Below are 12,001 nucleotides of genomic sequence, written 5' to 3'. Positions count from 1 at the left end.
CATGTGTTGCTGGAGTTGAGTCTAGGCCTTGGAGATAGCTCTGAGCTACATCCCAAGCTCCTCTTGCACCCTTCTCTGACCTCAGTAAGGGTGGCAGCAGGCAGGGTGACCAGCACAGCCTTGCAGAATCACTTTTATTTAAAAATTTACTTGTTTTATGTTTGTGCATGTTTTGCCTGTGTGTATCTCAGGACACTGTGTATCCCAGGTTCTTGCCAAGGCCAGAAGAGGGCACTGGACTCTCCAGAACTAAAATTATAGATGGTTGTGGGCCATCTTGTAGGTGCTTAAAATTGAACCTGTGGAGTCCTTTGGAAGAGTAGCCAGTGCCCTTAACCACTGAGCTACATTTCCAGCTCCTCGGTTTGTGCTTCTGGACTTAACTTATTTAAATTTGTTTTTTGGTGGTGGTGGTGGTGGGGATCAAGTCTGGAGTCTTGCACATTGCAGGCAGACTGTCTGTTGTTGGAATGGGTTAGTGTTTTTATTCACGGGGCTCATCATGTGGCTGCTGGGCTGGAGGTAGAGTCCTGGGTCTCATGGATTCTGTACTTTAGCCAATCTGTGATCTATATGATTTCACCTAGTGAAACTTGTATACTATAGTAGACAGAAGGGTCACAACTTTAACTTTAACTGAGACAGTACTGTACTATGTAGGCTAGAACAGAATTCAATGCTACCTTAGCCTCCCAAGCGCTGGACTTATAGGCATGTGTTCACACAGAGGATTTTTCTTTTTCTTTTTCTTTTTTTTTAAGATTTATTTATTTATTTTATGTATATGAGTACACTTCAGACACAACAGAAGAGGGCATTAGATCTCATTACAGATGGCTATGAAACACGATGTGATTGCTGGAATTTGAACTCAGGACCTCTGGAAGAGCAGTCAGCGCTCTTAACCACTGAGCCATCTCTCCAGCCCTTTTCTTTCTTTTCTTTTTTTTTCTTTTTTTTTTCTCTTTTTTTTCTTTTTCTTTTCTTTTTCTTTTCTTTTTTTTTTTTTTGGTTCTTTTTTTTTTTTTTTTTGGTTCTTTTTTTTTCGGAGCTGGGGACCGAACCCAGGGCCTTGCGCTTCCTAGGCAAGCGCTCTACCACTGAGCTAAATCCCCAGCCCCTTTCTTTCTTTTCTTAATGTGTATGTGTGGATAGGTATGTATGTATGGGTGGTTAAGTGTGTGTATGGGGGGTTGGGGATTTAGCTCAGTGGTAGAGCGCTTGCCTAGGAAACTCAAGGCCCTGGGTTCAGTCCCCAGCTCCGAAAAAAAGAACCAAAAAAAAAAAAGTGTGTGTATGGGTGGTTAGGTGTGTGTATGGGTGGTTAGGTGTGTGTGGGTGAATAGGCATGCATATGTAGAGGCCCGAGGAGGACATTGGGTGTCATCCTCTTATTTCATTCAGACATGGCTTTTACCAAATCTGGAGCTTGGTGGGTGACAGCAAGACCCAGCAATCCTGTCTCTGCCCCGCAAAGTCCATTGAGCTTAGGGTCACCTTGTTGGTGTTCACCCTTCGATGCTAGTGTTCCTGCTGAGCCATTCTACCATCTCAAGTTAAGGTTGTTTGTCACCGTTTGTCTCGTTTCATTGAGACAGGGTCTCAGTGTCACCTAGGCTGACTTAGAACTTGTTAAGTAAACCAGGCTAGCTTATGACTCAGAACCCTCTGCTCTGCCTCTGCCTCCTGGTGCTGGGCTTTATTCTGTCTTACCCAGCCCCACCTTGAGCTTTTAGAGGAAACTGGAGATAGCAGGAAGGCTCAGAAGTACTACAGGCTCAGAACTACCTTGGCCCTAGGAATCAAAGGAAACGTCTCAGCTTCTCATCGAATGGCAGCACAGTCTCAGGTTATGAGCATGGTGGCAGACATAACTAGGGAGCCTGCGGGACTTACCAGTTCAGTCCGTGAGGACATTTCCATGACCCATGGCTCCATAGTGCCAGGCAGGTTATGTAGAAAAGCAAATAAGTCTTGTAGAGCTCTGCCTGCTCTAGGGGCACTGGCCAGAGCCACATGCCAGAGTTCAGTCAGCAGGCTGACAATACCTCCCTCTCTCCTACAGTTGCAGTCTCACCTCATCCCTGGTCTCAACCTGGCTGCTGTCGGTCTCTTCCCAGCTTCTTCTAGTGCCGTTCCGCCTCCTCCCAGCAGCGTCACTGGGGCTGCTCCCTATGGCTCCTTCATGGTAGGTGGAAGGTCTTATTACCCGCAAGTCTGAGGGTCTGGGACATTGGCAAGAGGGAGGGAAGAGAGTCCTCTGCAGCCAGAATGCCAGCTACAAGGAGAGGAGCCCAGCCGAGGCATCAGCCCCAGTGGAGGAGTGGCTTTCCACTTGGTTTTACCTCCCTTTAGTTGGAGGTGAGAGATCGTGGCACCCTCTTTTTTTTTTTTTTTTTTTTTTTTTTTTTTTTTTTTTTTTTGGTTCTTTTTTTTTGGAGCTGGGGACTGAACCCAGGGCCTTGCGCTTCCTAGGCAAGCGCTCTACCACTGAGCTAAATCCCCAACCCCTCGTGGTACCCTCTTATTGTCCAGGGTGCAGCTAGGTACCCACATCTGTTACTTTTGGACAAGGTATGGCAGCTGAGTGGAGGGGCTCCTGGGTCCTGCCTCCCTCCCTGGTCCTTTGGTAAGGAGTCCCCTGTCCTGGCAGCAGGCTCCGGAGCAGGAGATGGTACAGGTGTTCATCCCCGCCCAGGCTGTGGGCGCCATCATCGGCAAGAAGGGCCAGCACATCAAACAGCTCTCCCGGTTCGCCAGCGCCTCCATCAAGGTGATTTGCTCTTGAGTTCTTCCAGGTCTCTATCAAATCCAGTCCCCTTCACACTTCACACTGGGAATGAGAAGCCCACCCTTGTGAGTGTCTTCAGTGCTTCTCAGTTTCCAGGCTAGACAGGAGGCAGGATGAGCGTACACAGCAGGCCGAGTGAGCGTCTGCAGTGATGTAGAATAGACCTAGTCCAACCCCATTCCAACCCCGCACCCCTGCTGGCAAGTCTCAGTGTCCTGCCTTGTGTGGCAAGTCTGTCAGTGTCCTGGTGTAGGACACCGGAAGCAGGTGGCGCCTCACTCTGAATACCATCTATGCTGGTTGTCCTTTAACCACCCTGGATCATGGATCCTGGAGAACAAGGAGTCTCTCCTCAGGAAGCCAGTGCTGTTTATCTCCATTTAAAGCTTTGTGGTTCCCTCCCTGACGCCAAGAGCTGTAGCCCCCTGCACGCTCGCCCCAGTCATCTCATAACCCCCTGCCTCTTGGCAGCAGTCTTCTAAAACCCTCAGGTGGGGTTGGTGTTGGTTCAGTCCTACTGTGTGCGGGTCACCGAGGCAGGTCCTTCAAGCACCTGTGCCATTACCACAGTTCTTGTGTGCAGACAGGAACTTGGGCTCTTAGTTCTTCCCTCTCAGAATGGGCACTGGGAGGGAAGTAGAGGGCCTGAGATGCCTTGTCTCCTGGAAGCAGTGCCCTCTGACCAGCTCTGTTTTGTAGATTGCTCCACCAGAAACACCTGACTCCAAAGTTCGAATGGTTGTCATCACTGGACCCCCAGAGGCTCAGTTCAAGGTCTGATCTCTATTGTTCTTCCTCGGTGGGTACAGGGGAACTGAGGTTGGGAACTTAACACATGCAAGAAAAACCATGTGGCAGCTTCTGCTCCCTGTCAAATTCCTGTCCCATTTTCCAGTCTTTTCTACAGGACACCCAGCTGCAAAGCTGCTTTTCAGGTGCTCCCAAGCTCAATTTCTGTTCATTTCCTCCTTCCTTCCTCACCTCCTCATGGTTCACACAGGCATGTGAGAAAGAAGAAGTCAGGCGTTTGCATTTGATACCAACGCACCTTCTTTCTGTTTGTGCTGCTTCACCTGATCTCTGTGAGGACAGGCTGGGGGCTCCCTAGTCACCCAAGGCGTGTCATTTCATGCTTTTCATGGTTGAGATTCGATAGCTTTTTTTTTTTTTTTTTTTTTTTTTTTTTGGTTCTTTTTTTCGGAGTTGGGGACCGAACCCAGGGCCTTGCGCTTCCTAGGCAAGCGCTCTACCACTGAGCTAAATCCCCAACCCCGATGCAATAGCTATTACCACATCCATATAAGTCATTCCAGAATGAATGAGTGTGGTGTACCCTTTGAGGTGGTCTCAGTAGATTAGCAGGCCCAGAACTGGCTGTGCAGACCCAATTTGACTCTGAACTTGTGAACAAGCCTCTGTAGTGCTGGGGTATTCCTTTACTCATGGGTCATAATCTGAGGGTCTCTCTCCAGCATTATGGGTAATCAGGGGAACCTTAAAGGTTCCCCACTGAGGTTTTAGCTGCTTGGTTTTCTTAGGTAGAGTTCTGGCTAACTTGATAGAAAAGGCTGGACCAGAGCCTGGGCCCACACTCCTATGTAGATACATGGCCACTTTTAACCATGACCTCCTCTCTCTAGGCTCAGGGAAGAATCTATGGCAAACTAAAAGAAGAGAATTTCTTTGGTCCCAAGGAGGAAGTAAAGCTGGAGACCCACATCCGGGTCCCAGCTTCAGCAGCTGGCCGGGTCATTGGCAAAGGTGGCAAAACGGTGAGCTCTGAGGGCTGCGAGACAAGCCTTGGACTCTAAACCCACACCTTTGTCTGGCTTTTTCTCCCCTGCTGTCATTGTCCACCTTTCACCCACCCTCCACTTCCCCCGTGGTCTTTATTTTCTTGCTGTGGTGCTACGTATTATTGAGCCCAGGGCCTGATCTGTGCTAAGCGGATGGTCTGCACCTGAGGTGCCTCGTCCCCCATGCACAGTTGTTGCTGGCACGCTGAGCGCTCTTGCGTCCCACCCCTAGGTGAATGAGCTGCAGAACTTGACCGCAGCCGAGGTGGTCGTGCCGAGAGACCAGACCCCAGACGAGAACGACCAAGTCATTGTTAAGATCATCGGACATTTCTATGCCAGCCAGGTATGTGCCATGCTCCCCTATGTACCACAGGACTCAGGAGTCAGTAGCAGAGAAATGAGGGCTCTTAAGGTTGGTCGGTGTGACTTGCACAGGACCTATTATGACCTCCCCTGCTCTCGGCTGGGTTGGTCTTGGTCAGATTGCAAGGGGGTGTATGTAAAGATGTGTTGTTCCCTTTTAGACTTCAAAGTGGTTCTGTGGGTAAAGTGCTTACTTACAACTCTGGGGTGTACAACACTCAGGCGACAGACAGGTGGATCTCTTCAGTTCAAGGCCAGCCTGGTCTGAGCCATCACAGAGAAACTGACCAGAGTGAGGGAAAAATGTTTACCACTAAACCTAAACGCAGTCTCCAGTGCTGACAGGGCGGCAGAGAGACAACTGCAAATCACAGTTCAAAGAAGTTTATGTATGATATTAATGACTGTGTATGTCATATCTTCATAATCTCTATGGTTATCCTGGACCCCTTTTAAACTGGATAGGAAGTTAGCATTGGTCCTTGAAGGGGGCCCTGTTCATCCTCTGCCCTACCAGGAACTCAGCATCTAGATGAGGCTCACTTTCCACTCAGTAATCCATCAGATTCCGCCTCCTGAGAGCTGGGCTCACATGTGTGCCACCATACCTGGCTTTCTTTTTTTTTTTTTTAAAGGTCTTTTTTTATTTATTTTATGTATATGAGTACACTGTCGCTCTCTTCAGACATACCAGAAGAGGGCCTCGGATCCCATTACAGATGGTTATGAGCCACCATGTGGTTGCTGGGAATTGAACTCAGGACCTCTGGAAGAGCAGTCAGTGCTCTTAACTGCTGAGCCATCTCTCCAGCCCCATACCTAGCTTTCTATGTTTGTCACTGACTATGAAGTCACAGGAAAGGGAGTCAATCTCATGTTCCAAATTTTGTTGACCCTCAGCAAGGGGCAGAAAAGGTTGACAAAAGGGTTTTCCTCAGCCCCCAAACATTACCATGGTGTTACATCTTTAGTTGTACTGTGCTGTGGCCTCCAGGGGCTGCTTGAACAATTAGGGCAAGAATAAATGCCTTCAACTCAGGCCACACAGCCTCTGCTCTCTTACCTGGTATTGGTAACTAACTGCCTCTTAAGGATCTTTGAGGAAGTGAGAGCCTCGGGGACGATAGCGAAGATTTATGATTATGAAAGACTCAGCTCTGTCTCACGGGCTTTGTGCCTCTTAACTCAGTTACACCCCAAAGAGCCCCATTATTCAAGTGGATGACATGAGGCTTGTAAGGATGAATCGCAGGCCCAGTTCGCACAGTACTAGGTGTGGTACAGACATTATTTTGGTTGTTCAGAAAAAGGAGTTGGTGGGAATCTATGTTTTTAAAAAAAAGTTCAACAAAGCCAATGAGATCTTTTCCCTCCTCCTCCTTTTGTGTGTGTGCATGCATGCGTGTGAGACAAGACAGATTCACTCTGTAGCTTGAACTGGCTTCAACTCTTGGGCAGTCCTGTCTTTATCTCCCACGTTGAGATCATGTGAGACGTCACCGCTCCCGGTCCAACTCAGGCAGTACTTATGGACGGACCAGTTTTCTTTTCAGTGGAGTACTCTGTCTGTGGGAAGGAAATAGTTAGGAAAATCTTCCATGTGGAGCCCACTTTGCAGTTAGTTGATTTTGCATCTTAACACTTCATTCTTACTCCTGGGGAAACTTGAAAAGATCTCACTGTGTAGCCCTGATGTGGAACTGGCTACCTAGATCAAGCTGGTCTCTAACTCAGGTCCATCTGCCTCTGCCTCTCAGCTGCAGAGATGTGCCCCTATAACCAGTGGGAAGAAACTTTGAGATTTTTGTAAAAATGTGAATGTGTGATTTGCTGGCATGTACGTCTGTGTACCCCCAGAAGGCGGAAAACGGCACTGAGCTTTTCTGGAAAGGCATTATCAGTTGTTGGCTCCCGTGTAGGAGCCGGGATAAGCACCAGGGTCCCTGAATGAGCAGCTAGTGCTCCTAACTACTGAGCAATGGAAGGAATTTTTGAGAAGCTTTCCTTCTTAGAAGAAAGTGGAAGCTATTCTCGGGTGCTTCATCCATTTCACGGGGAGCTGATTGTTCCGTCCCTGCCGGCTACCCCGTGATCCGGCATTTTACTCTCTTGCCTGCACAGTTTCTCTCCATAGCCCCGGAAGCAGTACCTTCTAATTTATGAATGGGTTACCATGAAATGTCCTTAGTCCTAGGAACCGCCCTCCCATTTTAGCTTCATTAGCGTGTCACAGTGGTAACTCTCCCTTGAATGGACAGATGGACAGACCGACGACCGATGGACATACACACCCTTACTCAGGTTTCCCTCTATTTAATAGTCTATTGAGCTGCAAATGCCATTTCTGTTGTTGGTATGCTAAGCTCCTCTCCCTGTGGAAATCCTCACCTGCCTGTTCTGAATGCAGATGGCCCAGCGGAAGATCCGAGACATCCTGGCTCAAGTTAAGCAGCAGCACCAGAAGGGACAGAGCAACCAGGCCCAGGCACGAAGGAAGTGACCCCGCCCTTTCCTGTCCCATTGGCTCCAGATCAGCAGGCCGAACACAGGACTGGAGGACGGGTGGAGGGCCGGCGTGCTCCTCCTAGCAGGCCTGAGAATGAGTGGGAATCAGGGCGTTTGGGTCTGGCTGGAGATCAGGTTTGCACACTGTCTTGAGAAAAATGTTCCAGTGAGGAATCCTGATCTCTCGCCCCCAATTCAGCCCGCTGGCCGCAGCCCGCCTACCCCTGGAATGTCACCATTGCAGTTGTAGCTTGGGTTGCTTTTAAACGTGGATTGTCTTGAGGAAGCTCTCCAACCTCCATCAGAAGGATGGGTCAGATCCCAGTGGGGAAGAGAAATAAAATTTCCTTCAGGTTTTATAAAACCTCAAAGGACGGTTTGTTTCTTAACCCCCCCAGATCTTTCTAACCTTCTGCCTTCTTGGTCAATTCATGAAGATCCCTCCCATTCTTAATGTCTTGACCTCACCTCTTCCTGTGTCACTGTTTTAGCTGTGTTGCTGTGGGGGGGCAGGAGGGCTAGAACACAGCTTTGTTTACAATGTTAACTGGAGAAAAGCTGCCCTGGATAGTTTAATTCTGGTTCTTCCTTAACCAACCACTGGGAACAGCAAGATATAAAGGAGAGAGTTAATAATTAAATATGGACTGATCCACGTTTAAAAGGAGTCCGAGGCTAAGGATAGAGCTCAGTGGTCAGGGTGCTTGCCCAACATGGACGAGGCCCTGGGTTCCATCCTTGGCATCACAAAGAAAAAAAATAGCATGCCTTTGTGGCTGAGCTCTTGCAGATTTTGAAAAATTGGCACAACAGGAATTTCTCCCGGCCAGCTGCGGCTTCCCCACCTCACTTACCCCTGTAACCCTGTGGGTCCTGCATGTGCCCTGGTACCCGGGAGTGGTGCCGCATGCTTAGCAGGGTAGGGCTGACCACGGTCCCTGATTCCCACCATTCTCTCAGGCGGATTTTATATTTTTTTTAAAGTCTATTTTAATGATGGGATATATGAGCTCTGGGAAGGGGTGTGAGCTCCCTTTGGTAAAGTCTGAGGAGGAGTTGAGTGGCCCAAAGGTGCTCTCGCTCCGCTCATGTGCTCTTACAAGGGCTGAGGCCGGCGTTGCGGTGTGTCCCCACCACGGCACTGTTCCCTTGTGGTGGTCGGACTACGACCCAACCCTGAGCTCTCGATGAAGCTTAAAGGTCCGTCATCTGGCAAGCGTAGTAAATGGGAGAGTTGCTTCTGTTTTATCTAGAGGAGTATTTAACTGACTGCTTATGGCTTCGTGAGTTGTCATTGTCATTGTCATTAGGAAGGCGTGCCTGAACACAAACCCGGAGCACAGCCGCGTTGTGCACAGAAGGGGTGAACACACTTAATTTATTAATTTACCAGGCTCAGTGAGATCCTGCTGGGAGTTATGGAGGACAGTGGCCATCTTAAGTGAGGCGAGGCTTCCCCTCCATGCTGTACGATTGTATGCATGTTAGCCAGGTGGCGCACTTTAGCTTACCCTGGACAGAACCATTAAGTGTGCTGGGAAGAAAGGGAGGCCTCTGCAGTAGAGAAGCCTGCTCGGAGGTCCCCGCTTCCTGACATTGCAAGAACAACAGTGACAAAGCTACCGTGACGTGTGGACGGAGTCAGGCAGTGCTGTGCGAAGTAAACTACCTCAAGGTGTGACGTTACCTCAGCAATGGTTTTTTGTTCCCTAAATCCTGGTTTCTAATTTTCTTTTCTTTCTTTCTTTTTTAAATATTTTTTTTTTGCGGCTTGCTGATATTTTATATAAAAAAAAAAAGAAAAGCGAAGCAAAAGAGAAGCTGATAGTCTTGAATATTTTATTTTTTTAATGAAAAGAAAAAATGAGAAAGTTATGTTTCATAATTTCTTAAAACATGAGCCAGTAACTCTAGGAGCTCTGTGGAGAACAGGCCCTGTGGGGAAAGGTGGGGGTTGGGGGCTGGATCCAGGGGAGGAGGCCGTGGTGGAGTGGAAAACCACAAGGGGCCCAGGTCCTCCGTGGGTTCTAATCTCTGACCTATGGGTAGGATTTGAGATCTAGCAGGGCTTGAACCCTTGGAGGCCAAACAGCCGTGTCCACTAAGCGAATGGCCTATGGGCACCCCTCCCCCGCTCTGGTGAGACAGTACCTTAGCTGGGCTTTCCCCCCAGCGGTGCTGTTGATTTATGATGTTGCCTCCGTTTTATCGAGGAAAGAAATAATAACTGAAAAATGTACTGTTTTAAGGAAATCTGTATTTCTTAAAAAAATAGGGGAGCCAACACTCCGTTTATGGGAGAAAGACAAGGCCACCCTGTCACCATCAGGCCACCTGGTTTGTCACTACAGTGCTTTTCCTGTTTATTTTTTGGTTATTGTTTCATTCCCACCCCACCTTGCTGTTCTTAGTCTGTGTCATTCTGCATAGACCGCAAGGCCAGCAGATCCTCAGTAACTGCCCTCCCCATCTCCCTGTCTTCTTTAGGTTGATCTGGTTGATTCTAAAAGTGTTAGGATGTTCTTGGTTTTAGAGTGGTGTGTAGCCAAGAGGGGAAGGGGGAATGTTGTCTGATTGGGACAGGGTCTTCCCTCTTACTCCCCATCACAGCCCCTCATAGGCTCCAGGCCATGTCGTCCAAAGAGAGAAACAAAGTCTTTAGGATGGTAACAGGCCAATAGAATTAAAGCTTCCCACCTGGCTCTATGTGCTTTGTCCCCATACAAAGCAGACAATGTTCAGACATCGGCCATTTAGTGATTTCAAATGGATTTATTGCAGCAAGCATGTTTTGATACCCGGTTCAAGTGACCATGGGGGGATCCCACAGTACCTAGAATGAGATTGTTGGAATGTTCCGTTCCTTGGGGACCTGCTCCCTTCACACCTTCAGTCCAAGTCCTTTCCTGTAGCTGATTGAGCTCCCAGAAGAGATCAGAAAGTGTAGCAAAGGACATGAAGACTCGAGTGGACCAGACAAGGTTCCACTCACCGCTGGGCTTGCCCAACCGCCGGCGAGATAGTTAAAGGTGGCTTACTAGAGAAAGCAAACATACGGACTAGGGGTAGAGTCAGCAGGGAGGGAGAGCCTGGCTATCTTGGTTGTCTGACTTGAGGGCCAGATCTTAGGGCAGCTCCTTACCCTGCTTGTCACCTCTTTCTTTTCATCCCCTGTACTAGGTAAGAGAGCAAATTATTACAAAAAGCACTTGGGAGATTTGGATGGTTTTGAGAAAAGCAACCTTTTAAAAAACTGCTTCCATGCTCTAAGGTGTATATAGAGAGAGGTGTGTGTGCACACTACACACATATTTTTATGAAAGGACCATCTCTTGGATCTATTTTTTAAATTCTTGGAAACACATAAAAAGCCAAATGGTTTGATTCACCGACTTAACTTTGAAGCTGCATCTGCCGCTTACACCGCAGTGGCTTTAACCCCCTCTGGGGTCTGGTTGCCGTTTGCAGTTTGTGGACTTAGTTGCTGGAAGGGGTCTGGGTAGGAGAGAACCACATGAGGACAGGGAAGTTGTGTGGCCTTTGACTCTTTCCAGTCCTTTCTGTCTTTTATTTTCTCCCTGAGCTCTCCGCTTTTGGGGGAAGCTCCTGCCTCACTGTTGGCTGGAGACATCTTGTAAAAATCCCGAGGTTGCTGGAGCAGGATGCTCCAGTTGGTTCTGTGTGTCCGTTTTCCTTTGTGCCAAAGACAGACAGACAGACAGACAGAGGCTGAGAGGCTGTTTCTAAGACAAAGCAGTGGCGGCCATCTTTCTACATCTCCTAGGCCTGTCTGTGAGGGGGATGGTCGTGGAGACTGTACACCCAAGAAAAGTACCACTCTTCTTAAGCTCCTGGGGGATTTGGGAGTGGTGCTTGCCAAGGGCTAGGGAGCAGGGAAAAAGGGGGGTCCTTTGGCTCTCTGTTGCACTTTGGGGAAGGAGGGAATGTTTTGGGCTCCTTGTGGAACTGCTCTCCTCCCCTGTCCCCACTGCAGAGATGGCACTGTGGAGTTCCCTTCAGGCCTGGCAGACTGGCAGTGAGGAGGGGCCTCAGTTAGCTCTCAAGGGTGCCTTCCCCTCCTCCCTTCCCAGACACCCTCTGCCAAACTGGGAACCAGCGGTGCTACTACCTACCTCAGCCCCAGAGGGCGCCAAGCCTGACTGAGCCCCAGGAAGAGCCGTTGCTTTAGACAGCTCTTCTCCCCCTCTCTCGGGATGAGGTCGCCTTCCCTTTTCCTAAGTGCTCCTGGGGGAGATCCCAGTGGCTTTGCCATTCAAACCACACCACTGTTTTGCCTGTTTGTTGAAAACCAGTCAAAGGGGAACAGCTTGGCAGGACATTGCAGGAAGATCGAAGAGAACCCCTCATCAATGCCAGGGGACGTAAAAGCCATTTTCCTTCCAGATACTCGATGGTTTAGGTGCAGAATGTTTCTCTTGTATTCAGACATAGAGTAATACCAGCTGAAACGCCTTGTTTCTTTCCTTTGGATACATCTTGGTGAGGGTTCAGGGTATGGGAGAGGCCATGTGCCTCGGCCCTG

The 12,001-nt window shown here is 48.9% G+C and overlaps 1 protein-coding gene across 3 annotated transcripts in view; it reads left to right on the top strand.

The window, feature by feature from the left end:
- Window positions 1–9,149, top strand: part of Igf2bp1 (insulin-like growth factor 2 mRNA binding protein 1) — a 43,766-nt gene extending 34,617 nt beyond the window's left edge. Inside the window, exons 10-15 of one of the 3 annotated variants that reach the window (XM_087572160.1) lie at window positions 2,066–2,188; window positions 2,657–2,773; window positions 3,491–3,565; window positions 4,432–4,563; window positions 4,820–4,933; window positions 7,361–9,149. In XM_087572160.1, coding sequence (XP_087428286.1) covers window positions 2,066–2,188; window positions 2,657–2,773; window positions 3,491–3,565; window positions 4,432–4,563; window positions 4,820–4,933; window positions 7,361–7,453 — 654 coding nt within the window. In that variant the 3' untranslated portion in view covers window positions 7,454–9,149. 3 annotated transcript variants of the gene reach the window in all.
- The last annotated feature ends 2,852 nt before the right edge of the window (window positions 9,150–12,001 follow it).

The sequence above is a fragment of the Rattus norvegicus genome, chromosome 10 (genome assembly GCF_021556685.1).
Source record: "Rattus norvegicus strain SHRSP/BbbUtx chromosome 10, alternate assembly SHRSP_T2T, whole genome shotgun sequence".
NCBI lineage: Eukaryota > Metazoa > Chordata > Mammalia > Rodentia > Muridae > Rattus > Rattus norvegicus.
Note: the sequence above shows the minus strand (reverse complement) of the source record. Positions and strands in the feature narration are given on the sequence as shown.